This window comes from Xenopus tropicalis, chromosome 2 (genome assembly GCF_000004195.4).
Source record: "Xenopus tropicalis strain Nigerian chromosome 2, UCB_Xtro_10.0, whole genome shotgun sequence".
Taxonomy (NCBI): domain Eukaryota; kingdom Metazoa; phylum Chordata; class Amphibia; order Anura; family Pipidae; genus Xenopus; species Xenopus tropicalis.
The window spans coordinates 134,634,255-134,653,213 of NC_030678.2; the positions used below are offsets into that span (position 1 = coordinate 134,634,255).

Below are 18,959 nucleotides of genomic sequence, written 5' to 3' on the forward strand. Positions count from 1 at the left end.
AAATATCACACAGCCCACACCCATTAATTACTTGCTTGCCAGATAAGAAATTTAGAAAATGCTTTGACAAAAAAGAAGCCAAGTCAAGATGTTTTGGATCTAAATGTACCTAAAAGAACTTAGTACAGTGGGATTTCACTGTAATGCGCATGCGCCGGCCCAGGGATTTCGCCAGCAGAAGAAACGCGGAAGAAGGAAGATCTCGCTACAGGTACCCCAGGCTGTTGCGGTTTTCTCCTAACAGGGGCACCAGCCCTGGGTGCAAGGTAAGCGATTAAAGTCACTTGGGGGCGCCTAACATTTTGGCACCCCCAAGTGACTAAGCCTTTCCTTGTCCTTTATGTAGAATAGTTATGAAAAAATAGATCATTAATTTTCTTGTGAAAAAGTTACGGTCTTACTTTAGAGCAGGGATTCTATATCTACATTTGCAAACAACTCCTTTACCTGCCTGAACATGCCTGAGCCTGATTTACCTTTGAAAGGGCAAATGTTAAAAGAAAACTATACCCCCCAAACAATGTAGGTCTCTATAAAAATTAATTGCATAAACAAGCTCATATTTATGACACTGCTTCATCTAAATAAACCATATTCATTAAAATATACTTCTTAGTAGTATGTGCTATTGGGTAATCCTAAATAGAAAATTGCCATTTTAAGAATTAAGTGCCACCTCCAGGGATCATAGGATTCACAGTGCACACAAACAAGCCAAGGCACACATACATGCTAGGCCCCATCAGCGAATTAATGGACAGAGTTCTGCCTCTTGCTCCCACACTACTTCCTGTTACAGTTAGAGCTGCATTATTTCTGGTCATGTGATCTCTGAGGGAGCACACAGCCCATCTCTAAATGGTGGCTCAAGGGAAAAGGATGTAAAAGGGCAATATTTAATTATATGTATTCCAGTTTGTCGAGATTCTTTAATAGGTCACTTAACATAATATAAACTATCTGTTAGCTAAGTGTTCATTCAGGGGATATAGTTTTCCTTTAAGAAATATTAGCTTTTAGAGAAATGCTCAGCCTATTCATGTAAATAATGTCAGTATTAGCAAAAAGGCAGGGGCATTTTTGAAAATATAAATTTGACCCCATCAGCGTGTGTTATACTCCTTCCTTGTGGATCAGAGGGAAGGGGAATTGAGGTACAGTTAGCTGCTCAGCACTCAGAGGAGCAAGAAATCTCTCTAATGACAATGAGAAAATAACGTAATCAGAAAGAAACAGAATGTGTTAGATAATGGACAGGGTATGCCCTTAGGGGTATCTAAAGAAAGTAATGGTGGCACTGAACCATAAAAATATGGTAAAAACATTGTAATGAACCGGTTAATTGCTGTAACAATCTTTATTTGTATCTGTAATAATGTTATAAGCTAAATTGTGTCTGAGTAAATACTAGATAGCGTAAAAGGGGCTTGAGCCAAAATTGGGAAAATGGCCCAGGTGCATCCAAGAGGAATGAATATCCACATGATAAAATGGAGCACTCATGGGACTTATGAATGAATGAAAAAGTTTTTATTAGTTTGTAAACATTTCGGTCCTGCTAAGAGGAAAACTAGGTCCTGAGCATTCTGGGTAAAAGGTTCTAATCTGTATAACTCACCAAGTATTTCCATGACCATATAAAAGCACTGAAGGCCAAGTGCTTTTATTCAGGTCATGGAACTTCAAGGAGACTTCCAATATCCTCATATTTTACAACAGCAGGTTCATTATTTATTATCATTCACAAGCTTCAGTGAGTCATGTGACAGAAATTACATCACTAAGCACTGATTACAACTGATGACATCTCAAAGCACCTTGTATAAGCATATATTCCCATGATGATTTTTACAACTTCTTTGTATTATATAGTAAATAGTGATGGATGTGTGAAAGGCCTTTTTATCCACAATATTTATTACATATCATGGTTTATATATTTTAGATTCATTACACACAACTGAAGTAGTTCAAGCCTTTTCTTGTTTTAATATTGATGATTGTGGCATACAGCTCATGAAAACCCCAAATTCCTATCTCAAAAAATTAGCATATTTCATCCGACCAATAAAAGAAAAGTGTTTTTAATACAAAAAAAGTCAACCTTCAAATAATTATGTTCAGTTATGCACTCACTACTTGGTCGGGAATCCTTTTGCAGAAATGACTGCTTCAATGTGGCGTGGCATGGAGGCAATCAGCCTGTGGCACTGCTCAGGTGTTATGGAGGCCCAGGATGCTTCGATAGCGGAGTGTTGGGTCTTGTGTCTCTCAACTTTCTCTTCACAATATCCCACAGATTCTCTATGGGGTTCAGGTCAGGAGAGTTGGCAGGCCAATTGAGCACAGTAATACCATGGTCAGTAAACCATTTACCATTGGTTTTGGCACTGTGAGCAGGTGCCAGGCCATGCTGAAAAATGAAATCTTCATCTCCATAAAGCTTTTCAGCAGATGGAAGCATGAAGTGCTCCAAAATCTCCTGATAGCTAGCTGCATTGACCCTGCCCTTGATAAAACACAGTGGACCAACACCAGCAGCTGACATGGCACCCCAGACCATCACTGACTGTGGGTACTTGACACTGGACTTCAGGCATTTTGGCATTTCCCTCTCCCCAGTCTTCCTCCAGACTCTGGCACCTTGATTTCCGAATGACATACTTTGGACCACTGAGCAACAGTCCAGTGCTGCTTCTCTGTAGCCCAGGTCAGGCGCTTCTGCCGCTGTTTCTGGTTCAAAAGTGGCTTGACCTGGGGAATGCGGCACCTGTAGCCCATTTCCTGCACGCGCCTGTACACGGTGGCTCTGGATGTTTCTACTCCAGACTCAGTCCACTGCTTCCGCAGGTCCCCCAAGGTCAGGAATCGGTCCTTCTCCACAATCTTCCTCAGGGCCCGGTCACCTCTTCTCGTTGTGCAGCGTTTTCTGCCTATTTCAATTCAGGTAAAAAGGCTGGATTATTAAAAAAAGAGGTGCATTTTATTGCAGATTACTGGGAATATTTTGGGGTTTCCCAGAACAGGTCTCATATAGCTCCTTGCCCATTTTGAGCTTGTTATTATATTAGCAATAGTTTTGGTGAATCCACTTGACAACCGTCACTTCAGCAACTATACAATTTTCCACAACACTTTACTTGGATTGGATTATTCAAGGAGGTCTGTGTTATTGAATAAAACATGGTCTCTGTAAGGATCTAGTAAAGTCTTGGTGGGGCTGAAGAAAGTATTTCTTAAAGGGGCAGTATCCCTCCTGAGTTCAATGAATAGGGCTTGTGCTTGTGCTTTTTGCCTACTATTTTAATCATAAAAACTCTGTTATTATTTCTTGAACTAAAGACCATTCTGTATAGTGGATTGTTAGGCTCCAAATTATAGGAAGAAATCTCCCAATAGAGTTTAAACAACTTTTTTAATGATTTCCTTTTTCTTTGTAATAATAAAACAGTACCATGTACCTGATGGTAATTAAGCTGCATGAATCCATATTGGTGGTGAAACAATCCTATTGGGTTTATTTAAGGTATAGTGATTTAAATAGCAGAAAAACCCAAACAGTTCAGCAGCCCAATAACAATAATGATCTGTTCTTTTAACGTTTTGTATACCATTTCCCAGTTTTCTGATCTTGTTAGGTGTCCAGAACACTGCACATGCTCAGTGCGCTATGTATTGCTGTTGGCACTCTCAACTTGCACTGGTTTCTATGCTGCTACTGTATGTAACATAGTAAGTTGGGTTGAAAAAAGACATACGTCCATCAAGTTCAACCATAATGCCTATACCTAACCTGCCTAACTACAAGTTGATCCAGAGGAAGGCAAAAAACAATGTGTATTGTAAAACTAAATTAATTAGCCTTGTATTGTGAATTTTATATTGTGTATACATTGTATATGATGAGTTGGCCCTTTATATACTGTAACTAACAGGAGGACAAACCATGTGCAGTGAATGAGTAGAAAAGAAGATGGGGAGCTACTGGGGGCATCTTTAAGGGCACAGATCTTTCCTGCTTAAGGGCTGTTGTGGCCATGGACTGGTTCATAAGCCCAAAAAGTGTAGAATTTCTAGCCTAATTCTTTTTTTTTTATATTTAGTACCCCCTTTATGAATAGTCTACACCTACAGGGTTAACAATAATGTAGGTTTATCAAGAATCAAAGCTTTTAGCATCTTTACCAAACCTTAAAATGACTGTGACACTTGGTGCATAGAAGTTGGCAGTTTTCAGTTATTAAAAGCAACGTAAAAGGTAACAGACATTTGCAATTAAAACTTTATAACTTTTCTTCTTTCATGTCCATTGCAAAATCTGATTGAAAATGTCCCATTATATGTACTGGGGCAGGAATACAAATCCTGCTTTTTGAAGATTATAGTCACAAAAAGCAAGATCTGAATACAAATGTAGGAACCATTTGCAGTAATATAAATGTACTTTGCTGATTAAAAAGGATATCTCCCTGAATAACTGGAGAAACTTGCATGAAAAGCTGAATCACTGAATCTCTCTTATCACCTTTCCAACATTTTTCTGTAAAAAAAACTACATGGCCCCTTTATATATGTGAAATACAGTATCTCCCCATTAAATTTTTGAATTTAATACCATGACATTCCATGATAGTACCTAATACTACTGTTTTAATGTTAGTTTGTTAATTGTCCCATCTGATGCTCCAAAAATGTTGCCAATACTGATTTTCTATTGCATTTTAAAAGACAGAATTAAGGCCTTGTCCTCACAATATTCTTTCAATGCACAGTACGATTTCCCTTCTGAACCATCACCATCTTTTTTCTTCCTAGAAGATAGCACCTGTAGGGACCCATAGGGTTAAGCTTCCTATGGCTTTATCCCCTACCTTTTCACATCTTTATTATTATTGGGCAGAAGCCCTTGTACTTCAGTTACAGTTGTAAAGCTATCCCTATAGGTTTAGCCTGGTTGTACACGCCCCCTGCAGACTGATATAGTGTCTAGCAGGAGGGTGTGACTTCCTCTTTGGCTGCCGGTTTGCTACCTGATGCACCACTCCATTGAGCCTGGGTGCAGACACAGGCCCCAGTAGCCATTTCATCCAAATAAAGTCGGGGACAGGGCCCCGTGAACGAGGTAAAGTAAGAACAGGTTAATTCATATTATAGGACTCTCTAGGAGAGTTACACAGTCAGGATTTATATAGAAAGAGCAGCTCATTTGCTCCATCCAAGAGCAGGGACACAGAATTGCTAGGGACATAGGCCAGCAATTAACCCTGCCCTTACCCTACCAAGAGAAGGGATTAACCGGTGAGCTGCCTCCTACCATTCTGTTGGCTGTCGTATCCTACCCATACCTCTTTATGAGAAGGGATAAACCATACTTCATCTGCTTGATTTGCTTTAACATAATTTGTGCTATTGAATTCCTGTTACCTCATCTGAGTGAGTATTGATATCCCTGCATTTACAACCTTGTCTTGGACAAATAAACCGTTCCTTTGTTTGCAAGAGCTCCTGGCGTCCATTATCTATTCTTAAATCAGCATTTATATCCAATACACTACACAGTGGCAGTGGGAGGTATAGTGCAACAACATCCTCTATCACTATCTCCCATATAGCGGAGGCCCATCCTGATGTATGAGAGTTGCATGTAACCAATGCTCTACTCCTAGCCTGGTTTTGGTCCAATCCAGCCCAAAATAGTATTACACACCCTTCATTCTTCTTAGTAGATAGCATTAAGCCCTCATCCATATAATGACCCAACATGCAGTACATTTCTCCTTCTTAACCAATGCCCTATCTTTAAACTTCCTACCAACCGTTATCAATCAGCAGCCAGTTTAAGGCAATATACTAAATCAAATAAGTGAATCAAAAAAAGTGATGAGCGAATTTTTTCTGCCAGGCATGGATTTGCATCAAATTGCATCGCATGAAAATAGGCACGGTTGTAGTGATGAGCGAATCTGTTCTGTTTCGCTTCGCCGGAAAATTTGCGAATCTTTCAAAAGATCCGTGAATCGCCAAAAAATTCGCGAAACGGCGAAAATGTGTGGCAAAAAAAATTGTCGCCCGCGGCTATTCTTTTGTCGCGAGGCTATTATTTTGACGCCCGCAGCAAAAAGGACACTTTGGGGCCGATTCACTTAAGGTTGTTAACACTTAACGCATAGTTTTATGCATTAAAAAGTGTTTGTTAATTAAGTATCGATTCATCAAAGTAATTTCGCATGCGTTACTACTCATTTCGTATGCGCAAAGATCTCAATTATCGCAAAGCGGTATGTCCATCGCATCGCGGTAATTAGAAATAATACTAACACATAATTCACAGACATATTTAAAGCGTAAAAAGCATGAAATATTGCAATAATTAGTGCTAATATTAAACCTACTAGGAATTGGCGTTACTCAAAAAACATTTGTGAGCGTTTGTGAAGACGAGATGGAGTTTGCAGTCGGAGTTTTGTTGGATTGTGAAGAAGAGAATCAAGTATGTGATCGTCCTAGAGTGATGCATCCTCGCATTTTCAGAATGGTAGTAACGTTTACACACTATTACATGCGTAATAGTGTGCGCTAATATCGCGTGCTACGAAATAACGCAAGATAAATAATGACAATAAAATTGCTTCTTAATTCAGACAAGTGTCCTTTTTGTGAATCGATCGTTAATTCTCAAACTATAAGAAGTGATCATATTTTTAACGCATGCTATTTAGTGAATCAGCCCCTTTAAAGGAACAGTAACACTAAAAAATGAAAGAGCTTTAAAGTAATAAAAATATAATGCACTGTTGCCCTGCACTGGTAAAACTGGAGTGTTTGCTACAGTAACACTACTATAATTTATATAATAAGCTGCTGTGTAGCCACGGGGGCAGCCATTCAAGCTGGAAAAAAGGAGAAAAGGCACAGGTTACATTGCAGATAACGGATAAGCTCTGTAGAATACAATAGTGTTTTATCTGTTATCTGCTATGTGCCTGTGCCTTTTCTCCTTTGAATGGCTGCCTCCATGGCTACATAGCAGCTTATTTATATAAATTATAGTAGACTTTCTGAAGTAAACACACAACTTTTACCAGTGCAGGGCAGCAGCACATTATATTTTAGTTACTTTTATACACTTTCATTTTTTGGTGTTACTGTTCCTTTAACTATTACAAGGCCAAAGGTTTATGTGCAATATACATCTGGTGCTTTTTGATAATATGAACTTTAACAAGTAGATGTCTTTTTAAAAATAAAGCGTTCAATAGAGTTGGTGATCTACAATTGCAATATTCATAATAAAGGGAGTTTCTTTGCTGGGGATCTGATTGCTTTTTATGATCAGCATAGCTCATTTACATGGTAATAGTTTTCATGCTGAAGTTTTACTAAATCAGTGTAATGCAACTTGGCCTTTGTCAGGAGTGAGTGTATCCTTGTAGAACCTTGTATCTATCTATCTATCTATCTATCTATCATCTATCTATCTATCTATCATCTATCTATCATCATCATCATCATATATCTCTATCCTTGTATATCTCTGTTCACAATACAAACAGGAGAAATACTATTTCTTATCACTGATTACAGAGACACTAAACAGCCAGCAAGGGGAGCTGTGTCTCTGCTAAATATATTATAACCTGTTGTTATTCAAAAGAAGAGCAGATGAGTTTTGGTTTACTCCAGTCTATTAATCTATTCTTTCTTGGTCACTGCATGCCACTTGGATCACCCTAGTTAATTTGCTTTTGAATACACAGCAGTTTCCTTATTGACTCAGGCTTGCTATTGCTTTAGATGATGTAAAATGCACATTTAATTGAAGTCTCTGCTTGATGTTAATCCTCGTGATCTCCCAATTCAGCTTGTTATATGTTTGGATTAGAGTACAATTAAAAACCTCAGGCATTCTGTATTTCATAAATCATCATCATAAATGGTTGCACTGCAGACATAAAAGAAGCATGTGTATTTATAATGTTTTAGTGGTGTTTAAATGCAATATTAGAGTTAACTAAAGGTCTTGAAATATCTTACTGGAGACTTTGTTAAATAATCTTTCACAATTACTAATGCTTGCAGCAACCAAGCACAGTAAGACCGAGTAGTAAGCCTCTGCACTCATTTTTCTTGAAAAAGAGAAACGGAGAAAGAGACAAATGTAGAATCTAGAGAAAGAGAGATGGAGTATACAGAGATGATAATCTGTCTGTCTGTGATGACAGCAAAAATACTAAATAAGTAAAACACTATCATCTCTCTAACTATCGATTGATCAATTTATTTTATGTATTAAGTACGTAATTCTTTTTAATCTTCTGTTACTTAACTAATAGCAAAGTAATATGTAAAATATTTTCATTTCGTTTTTAATGTTTACACACTCACACGCACACATATGTATCTTCTTTGTAGATACTATGCAAAATCCTACACATATATAGGGTATAATAAACCTCCAATAGTAACATTATTAACTGTTTTCAAGGGAGATCCCAGGACTGCCTGCTGTGCTGACACTCAATTAATTTCCCATTGTCTTGACTCATCTGTAGATTAAAAATGAAGAAAATGTTGTAGGGTCTTACAAGGAAACAATGGGTAAACCACACTTCATATAACAACTAGTCCTGGCACTTACCATTCAGAATGTTCAACATAGAAACAGGCATGACTAGAAAGCCCAGAAGCATATCAGCTATAGCAAGGGACATGAGAAAGTAATTGGTGGCATTTTGTAGCTTTTTCTCCAGAGACACTGCCATTATGACAAGAATATTCCCAGCAATGGTAACCAGTATAACAGTGACCGTTAAAAGAGCCGGCCAGTTCTTTTCCAAAGAAAATTTGCTTCCTTCAGTAGTGAGATGAGTTAGGTTTTCTGAAGCCATGGTCCAGTTTAAAATTTCCGAAGTATTAACTCCTGTTGCTAACATATCGCTCCTGTAGAATCTTCTGTCGTGGTTTATTTCGATTAAGGAGCTCTTGGTGAAATTTACAAAGTTTTGATTATCATGCAAATCCATGTTTAAACCTGAGTTTTGCAGAGAGATAATATGGAGGAAGAAAAGGGAGTAACTTTTTTCCAACATTGGTCTCTTTCAGATCCACAGGGATAAAATCCAGAATTATGGCCCTGAAAATGCCAACAGTTCCCCAAGTGTTCCATGCCATCTGCTGTGGTTTGTAAGGAACATTTCCTAAGGTCCACTGTAATTTGGTCCTTAGCACATTTTTCTCCTGCCTCCGTTACAGTCACTCATGCAAACACAGAGGTGTTCAATACATCATAATCACAGTGCCTTTTGCCGATATCAAATGATGCAGGTCCGGATCTTTAAAGTGCAAACACGTGTCAGGCAATGATATTTCTCGTTGTTTTTCCATATTTTACCTGTATTCCTTGGCTGGTAAACCACAAACTGAAACAGAAAAAAATACTTACATTAAATACAAAAGCTTAATAATAGGAGTAATTAACCTGCAGTCTGTGGTTAATAATTACCCACAAAATTATCTGTACTCCCCTATAAGTTAATGTATGTGTTTCATGTTGCACTGATTATAGGAACCAGCTGTTTGTTAAACAGTTCTGTCTAAACTAGTGATCCAAACCAGAAAGCAAACATTCACATTGGTAAACAGAATTCAAAACTAAGCTGTAAAGCATCATTTACTTACTTTACATATTCCACAGAAGAAGATAAGTGAATTCCATGTTCCGTTGTGTTCTGCACAAAGAGATGTTACAGCTTCCCCCCCTGTTCTTTACAAATGCCTCTCAGCCAGTTTCATCCCTTCCAAACGTATGACAGGCTAAAGCTGTATGGATATTTTGGTCTCCCTATTTAGGGCTGCTTGCCTTTTGCTTTCCTTCTGTTAGAAAGTGGTTTACATGCAGAAATTCCAGTTTTTCTTACAGGGAAACAGACATGCCAAAGGTTTTACACAGGAGGAAAAGCAGCCCTCACCAGATTACACACTGATTGAAAGAGGAATGTAATTTCTCGCAGAAAGCCTGCTTCAGTTTTTTTCTTCAGACCTCCCACTATATAAATACTGGGTAGCAACCACATAAAGAGGGGGATTCTCCAACATAGCTGCCGTTTGCCTTGTTTAGGGAACAAAAATCTCACTTCTTTTAAGTAATTGTGGAAATTTCTCATGTATTAATTAAGATGTAAAATGAACTTGTGTATGCTCTGTGCTTAAGTTTATCAGAGGTTGCCCTAGCTACATTATTGCAGTTATCTTCTATAACTCTAATAAGTGATAAATGGATGGACATATTAGCCTCCTAGTCGTGTTTGTACCCATCAAGGGAAACTGTACACTGTATGGGGAAGGGACCCTCTTCCTTCCTTGTCTCTAAATGCATTGCATGTAATTGTTTGCAGGTCCAATTACAATGCTCTCCCCCCAGCTGTACTAATAATGTACTGTAGGAAAATTGCAATGCTGCATAAACATACAAACATACATTACATACATACAAATACTTTCAACAATCTTTCATTATTTAAGAACAGAAGTTTAAAATAACTGGAAACCACAGTCCAATCTCAACAGAATTGAAGCACCTAGAGTACATGGAATAAGCATCTGGGGCACAGAGAGGGAAGTGGTATTGGGACCATGTCAGGGCTGTACCCAGTCACAGCTGTACTTTGCACAGAGATAGCCAGGACAGCACATAACTGTTGGTACACAACAAGCCCTGGAGATTTTAGTGGTTATTTATTACCTTTAGCACATTTGCAATGTCCCTGCTGTAAGCGGTGCCAAAGGAAGAGGGCACACATGTCACTCACATGCCAAATACCGGAAATAATAAATAATAAATTAATAAAACATTTCAGCACAATAGTGTCTGTTTCTCAATGAAGTGCGAGTGCAGTTGCGCTCATAGTAATGCATCAGGAAACTGTGCCAGGTACAACTCCCCCTGGGGACCACAACAACATTAAGATTTTTGGGGAAACCGCTGCATTGTGATGAAAAAACATTTCAACTGTGCTTAGATTGCACTTACTCACAGCACTTGCGATGCCCAGAAAACAACAAACAATAAATGTTTTTCTGCTTTCCTTTAAATATAAACATAATGAATACAAATGACTTCATTACAGTGAATAAGTTATCTTGATGCAAGCTAACACTGCTGCATACATGCCACATACTGGGGAAATAGAATATTTTCCTTGTCAGAAGAAGATTTATGTTTTCCCACTGTCTGTGACATACTATACAGAATACAAATCAGCATCAGCAATGTACATTTATAGAGTCATAATAATGTATTTGTGGGTCTATAGACTGTTGTTAGCTACTCAAGTACTAAGCAAATCATAGTTTTTCTTTTTTCACTGCTGCAGAAGCTGTAGAACAAGTGTAGAATGACATCTGCTGCCAGCACCCTCTGTGATGCTCCAAGCTGTGTGCTGTCCTGCAGAATAAGGTTACACTTTTTGTTTTGCTTCTAAACGGGTACGAGAGCTCATGCACCCATTTCCTCTATAGGGGTGCAATGTGTGCTGCATCCACTAGATGTCAGAGTGTGCTGTTTGTGTTTTGCTTTAGAAACCCACAGTAATAAGCTATGCCAGGGCACTCTAACACAAAGCAAAACTAATTGATATTAATGGGCCCTGAACATAGTGCCAGGGAAGAGCTGGCATAAATATATAAATAGCAGGGCTACGGCTTCAACTTGTGTGCAGAATTTGTGTCTCTTCCCTACTTGCCAAATACCAAAGCCGTTGCTTGCTTAGATTTCCAGCATTACTCTATTAATAATTTGCCATGGTACATTGGTTTTACATGGTGGCCTATCTGTGACAATCTGGCAGGTTTTGTCTGGGGAGTTATCCCACACTTTTTATTCTTTGATAACAGAGACATGAGTCATGTTAGGGGATGGGTCAAACATTATGGGGCCCATGCTTTGTAAAAGTGTGTATTTGGGCGGTGTGAATTGAGTGTGGGGTTAGCTGAGTTGGGTGTGAGGCATGTTCAGAACAATGTACATCTACCCTGGAAGCTAACAATCACATTTGCTAACTGTATCTATAAACCAATAGCTTTGATACCACAAGCTTTGCGGGGTCCCTTTCCTTAAGGCACTCTCCTATCTGATGGTTCTTCACTGTGGCCTCCTGCCTTAGGCTCTCCAGCAGCATTTATCCTCTCCTTTGAGCATAAGAACATCTAAAACGCTCGGTCAAGGTTAGGGATGTTACAGCATTTTGTTCTATTCCCTAATGTACAGTGCTGTGAAATATGTTGCTTTACAAATTCATGTAATAGCAATGAAACAACTTACCTTATTGTAACCAAGTAGAGAAATTTAGCATTTTGCCATCTTGTAGTTTTCTACATTTGAGTTGAAATACTAATTTTGATTTCTGGACATTGATTCCCAAAAAATGGATACATTTATATATTTCTCATTAGGTAATTTCTGGAAAAGGGTGATGTATTTTATAGAAAAAAAAAAAAACTGGACTGACCAGCTTTTTGTGATTGATTTTGTAATATTTCCATACCATCCTACTATTAGACTATTAGCCCCTTTTCTATTGAAAAAAAAACTTGTCGAACCCTTATAGTATCAGACTTCATAAGTAACCTTTTGGGGCCCTGGAACTTTTTGATGCAATACCAGTACCAACCGGGAACCTACTCACTGCCTACCAATAATGAAGTGCACACAGTTCAAAGTTGATCAGATAGTCAGGGCAAGAGTCAATAACAGGCAAGAGTCAATAACTCAAAGATTTAAACAAAATACCATGCTTGAGCAGGAACTGATACAGGTATCTAACTTGGGCAAGGGGCGACAGGAAATGGGGAATTTAAAGGGTAGAAGTCACCAAAGTAGGGCAGTTACAGACAGGGCAGGGTCAAGTAAAGTAGGCACCCTAGGCAGCCCATGCAGATCCCCACCCCCCCGTGCGTGAGCGTGCACGTCCATGCGTGTGCTAATGAGCAGGAGAAGGGTGCGGGAGAGTGCAGGAAATCACTGAAAGTGGCTGCATTTTAGCTCCAGGGCCTGAACTAGGGGAGTGCAGGCAAAAGAGGTACGTGCCCAGCACCCTACCCCCACTGCTTCGCCTTAGTTATGTGCCTCTTCTGCCTACCCCAAGTTCTGTCCCTGGTCACAGAGTAAAGTTCTGCCCCTTTAAAATGCATTAGGGAAACAAATTACTTTAGGATGCCTAGAGAGTTGCGCTTGGCCACAATGGAGCATTATCGGGTTTGAAACACTTACAGATAAGAAAGCTGTAAACTTCCTATCTGTTTATGCCATGCAAATGCTTCTTGACCTGGGCAGCTTCAACACAGGAAGTCATCATTACCATGCATAAACCTTCCACTTTAACCGGGCCTTAGTAAATTAAGATGCTGAGAGCCCAGGGTGGATCTAAAAGGTCTGTAGCTGTATTAACAATGTTAGTAAGAACATGTACTGTAAAATCACATTTTCAAGTTGTAACACATAATACTTAGAAAACCTGAATGCTTATCAATAGAATCCCACATGAGAGAAGGGGCCACCACCATGCCAGCCATCCTAGTACTGCTGCACTCGAATGGGAAAGTAAACCTCACTCAAACCCTTACCTCCAGGGACCATAACCCAAGGAAGTACCAACCAAACTCTACCAAATACGGGAATACTGACTCATTCCAACTCCGGCAAGCATTTCCCTGCCAACCGGACACTATCAAAACTGAACCCAAGAATATTACCCCTGCCTCACCACTAAATTACTGGGCAGGAGGGTTGAATGCTGCTTCTACCGACTGCTGAATCAGAAAGAGGGCTTAATACCTACACACTTCCTTTTTCTTCCAGTTGAACCACTCCTCCCTGTCCCAAAACTTTGTGTCTTCATTAAGGGGTACATTTATCATGCTGTGTAAAGAGTGGAGTGAAGATGATGTTGCCCAGGGCAACCAATCAGCAATTAGATCAGCAGTTAGAAAACCAAAGCAAAGCATCTGATTGGCTGCTTATGAGCAACATTGCCGGTAATGTTTTACTCCACTTTTTACACAGCATGATAAATATATTCCTTAAGTCTTTCTTCTGTAAGCCTTCTTAACCAGACCAAAGCTCTCCTGCCTCCACTATGTATTGCCCCGGCAGCAATATTCCAGACAGCCACCTTGTCTTGCTTTATGACTGGTTTTCTAAACAGGGATTTAATGCTTTACTTGGCACAAAACCAAGTAAGTGTAATTAAGTTTACTTAACTTTTGTTTTAATCTGAATCCAAGACAATTTATTTTAAACATTTCATTGAATTATTTTCCAAGTGAATGCAATATCGTAAAGAATAGTAAGGATTAAGAAAAAAAATAGTGCAGAAAATACAAAGTTCACTTTAAGGTATAGTAGGGACAAAATCATGATTTTAGATGACTGAGGCAAATACAGATACATCGTTTTTAGCAGTTTAGATTAATTGTTAGCATTTGTCCTTACTTACAAATCAAAACTGACGTACATTCCATTGATATGTCTCTCTACTGTTCAACTTTATATTTATTTGTTTCTGATTTCTTTAAAGAATCTTTCAAAAATAAATATATTATAGATGACATGTATGCACGTTTCCCTAAATGTATACACAAATGATCACCAGGGGATTACTTTGAAGACTGGATTTTTATTTCAACAAATTATAAATATGAAAGAACTTTTTCAAGATACCAATACAAAGAAAACGTTTGTGTCATTGTAAAACTTTAGAAAAATAAACAGAGTCTCTAGGAGGCAAATTACATATTTCTTCAAGGCATCTGCAAAGGCACCAACCTTTCAATGAGACTAAGAAATAAGTGCATTGGGGCTGGATCTACACAATTCAAAATGGTTTGTTTACAAAGTGCAAAACTATTGGTGTAATTTGCCTTTTTATTACCCACAATGCAATATTCTTTTTCAGAATGCCAGCATAATTGCACCCACTGATACTGAAGGCACAAATATTTGTTGGTATGTATATCTTTATTTGTATAAAAGTATTGTAAATACAGTGCTTTCTTAATATCGTTTTAATACAAACTGGTAGCAAATAATGCAACAAATAATAATAAATATACATAATAAAAAATAAATAGATACACATTGTAACAAAGATTAATTAGCACATTAGTGATGTGCGGGTTAGTCCCAAACCCATGGAACCACAGGGCAGGCAGTTTCAGGCTGAAATTTAAGCGACTATTGCGAGTTTGGGTTGGATGCAGGTCAGAGTACACCCCTTCTCTGCTCCTAAAGATTCTCTGTCTTGGTATCAGAGGCGAGTGCAGAAGTAATGTACAGAGTGAGAAGATAGGGGTACAGGTTGGCTGTGGGTCCTACAATGGCAACATTTTGCGCATTAAGGTTGGGTGCGAGTTAGGGTCACGTGCAGGTTAAGTTTTTCCTGACTTGCATATCAGTAAGGCCACATATTAAGAGACACAGGAGGAAGAAAGCCCACAAATCGGTGCAACTTGTACCTTCAAAAGAAAGGGCAGAAAACAAGTCTATAATGTTTATACACTTACGTCTTCAGTTGTGTTCGATTTAGCCAAAATAGCAGTAAGCACATACTGGGGCAACAAGCAAAGAAAATTGTTTTGGAGCCAGGGAGGGAAGATAATGGAACTAGTTTATTAAAGGGAACTATACCCTGTATACACTATACAGATATAGCACATAAAACAACCAATATATGATTTGTTTATATTTCTAAAGCTGGCCATAAACCTGAAGATCTGCTCATTTGGCAAGGTCAGTTAAATTTGTTAGGACATTGGGTGTGGGAAGCCAATACAACAGATAAAAGATGACTTAAAACCTTTAATGGAAAATTTAACTCTGCTAAAATGATATACATCTTTAAAATATACATCTTCTGGTCTTCTTAGTGCATGCTTTTGCAGATGTCTATCTATGTCTAGTAATTTAGGCTTAATTAATTCATAGAAGCCTTCTTTTGTGTATATCATGGAAGTGCCTTATATGAAGCTTATGTGAGAAGTTGATCTTCCTGTGGATATTTTCCTTCTGGGGGATTTTCATTAACTCAACATTTAGGGACAGATTTATCAACATTCTGATTTTAGTGAAACCAGCAAAAAACTCATTTCCAATAAAACCACATATGTCTAGTTATTTATTAAAAGATCTGAATTGAAAAAGCAGGAATGAATTAAAATGCAGAATGAAAACGAAAACACAAAAACCTCCAATTTCTCATTTTCTGAAGAATTTTTGTGCGTTTACAAATTTAAGAAAAACCCTGGTAATCTCTAAAACCACAAAGAAAATAAAGATCGTTACAATTTGCCTAAGACCGCTCCATTGACTTCTACATGACCTTAACAGCTCTTAAAGTTGTAAATACTGTATGGTCAGAATTTTTGTATCATAGAAGTCTTGACAACCGAACCTAGAGAACTGTCACACGTTGCTTTCTCTTGTAATGTAACAGAAGTCATAAGTGAGTATTACACACACTATTATTACTCAAAACTGTGGGGTAAAGTGTTTTCCATACTCACAAGTGATTTCTAATGAAATGCAGAGCTGGCTTTAGAAATAGTGTAGAATAAAGCCCAACTTCTAACATAACTAAACAAAACCTCCTCTTTAGTGATAATGGGTAAAATTTGTTTCAGTATGAAAACTTAGGCCACCATTTCTGACATTTTCCTTATTCAGTCAGATTTGATTTGTTGCCGGGTTTCCTCATCTATTGAACAAACAACATAATACGAAATAACTTTGATTCGCTTTAAAGTTTACAGTGCACTCTTTTTTGGAAACATAAATAAATGATTGACGTAGAACAAATCAAACAATTTATGGCAATTTATTAAGAATCTTATAAAAATAAATAGGTTATAGATTAGTATGTGTAGTCACTGAAGTGTATACACTTGTTTCCTGAAATCTGCACATGAAACATCCTCCCAGATTGACATAGGAGAATGTGTTTTACATTTGAGCAGGATATCATTATGAAAACAACATGTGGCAGTATACTGTACCTAGCCACGATAATGATATAAATAATACTCATGTTATAGAAGAACAACAAAATAAACAAATGAGTCTCTGAACGCAAAGCCCTCAGGACTCATCTTCTTCCTCATAAACATCCTTGAAAATTAACAAATAAGTAAATCAGACAACTAGAATCTAACAAGACATCATTAAGGGGACATATTGTGCAAAAAACAAGAATTTGCCATTACATTACACTCTTCTAAATATAGGAAAACTGAGCTGTAAAAATTGTGGTTTGTGCTACAATTCCTTTCTGCATAATAAGCACTCTGTGACTTTTGCTAAGAGAATACCATTAATCATGCTGGCTTGTGCAAGATACTTGGCGGTGAGTATGTCCCCAAAACATAGACAGTCCCTGGCTTATTGGTAGTACTGCTTATTTGGGAAGACATTTCAGCAATGAGCCATGTATGCCATTATGGTTTCTTTACACTGCCTGACCTCAGGGTATCGGATCAGGCCATATAGTACATGGATGGATACTTGTCATAGACAGGGATGGCCGAATGCTGTTGTTCCATCTGTTTGGGCCATCAGCCCAAACAATTGGAATGAAGAAAAGAAAACATCAACATCTGACAAGGTGCATTTCCAAATAAAATGTTCAGCTTGAGCAGATCAACTTCACTACAACTGGAAGAAAACTGACCCTCAAGCTGACATGCAGAGGGTTGGGAAAGTAGTTGAAATCAGTCAAACTATCCACGAAATGTGTTGCCAGCTTTAACCACAAATATACAGTAACAATATACTGTATAATTCATATAAACCGAGAAATGACTGAATGAATTACATGGATGAATGAAGGATTACAAAGAGCGGTGGTAAATGGAATGTTTTAATTGGACCGTTGTTGTTAGTGGAGTACCGCAGGGCCATCTGATTTTCATTTGTTTATTAGTGACCTTAAGTTTGGCATTGGAATTGTTGTCTCTATTTGTAGTGCTGGTACTAACTTGTGCATATTTATACTCCGATGCAGAGTGTTTCCACTTCATACAGTATTGGAGAGCTGGATAGCAAATTGGCTGGTTCATTGTTGATAAACACAAGGTTATTCACTTGAATAAATATAACATGAATTCTAGTTAATCACTAAATGGAAGTGTGTTGGGGGCATTTTAATTGAGAAAGATTGGGTTTTTTTTTATGGACAACAATATTTGCAACTCTAGGCAGTGTCGGTCAGTGTCTTCTAAATTTAATAAAGTACTGTCTTGCATAAAAAAGGACATTGAAAATATAATGTTGCCTTTATTGATTCCTCTTAAGGCCTCACTTTGAGTATGCAGTGCAGTTTTGGGCTCCAGACTTTTAGAAGGGTATTAATGTACAACTAAACAGATTATAGAAAAGGCTATTAAAGTTGGGGTTGTTATTTTTGGACAAAAGGGCTTGCTAGAGTACAGTTTAGAAATCAGATAGTGGGGGTTCTTTTTACATAGAAAATAACAAGAAGACCTTCCCTTTAGACTTAAGGTACATCATTTCCTCTTGAAATGCAAATAGTTATTCACAATTAGGACAGTTAGGTTCTGAAATGCCTTACCAGGTGATATTTTGAGTGGCTTCTTGAACAAGCACTATAATAATCCCAGGAACTAAAATTCATTTTATACTTATATGTCTATATATTTATAAATGTGTGTGCGTATATTTAGAAGTCCGTATATGTATATATACATAGTAAAATAGTAAGTTGAAAAAGACACGGTATATGCCTATATATAACCTGCCTAACTTCTTATATATTATTATATGCATATATATACAGTATATACATGTTGTTTTGTTTTACAATTACTTTGCTAATTCCCTGATTGGATAATATTTATATCTGGGTATCTGCTTAATAAACCATCGCATAATTAGCATTTTAATGAATGATGTG

The 18,959-nt window shown here is 37.8% G+C and overlaps 1 protein-coding gene across 1 annotated transcript in view; it reads right to left on the reverse strand.

The window, feature by feature from the left end:
* htr2a (5-hydroxytryptamine (serotonin) receptor 2A, G protein-coupled) overlaps positions 1-9,972 on the reverse strand; it is a 26,291-nt gene extending 16,319 nt beyond the window's left edge. Inside the window, exons 1-2 of the mRNA XM_018091674.2 lie at positions 9,679-9,972; positions 8,639-9,419 (exon numbers count right to left, since the gene is read on the reverse strand). Of these exons, the coding sequence (XP_017947163.1) occupies positions 8,639-9,089 (451 nt within the window). The 5' untranslated portion in view covers positions 9,090-9,419; positions 9,679-9,972. The remainder of the gene's footprint in view (positions 1-8,638; positions 9,420-9,678) is intronic.
* Between the last annotated feature and the right edge of the window lie 8,987 nt (positions 9,973-18,959).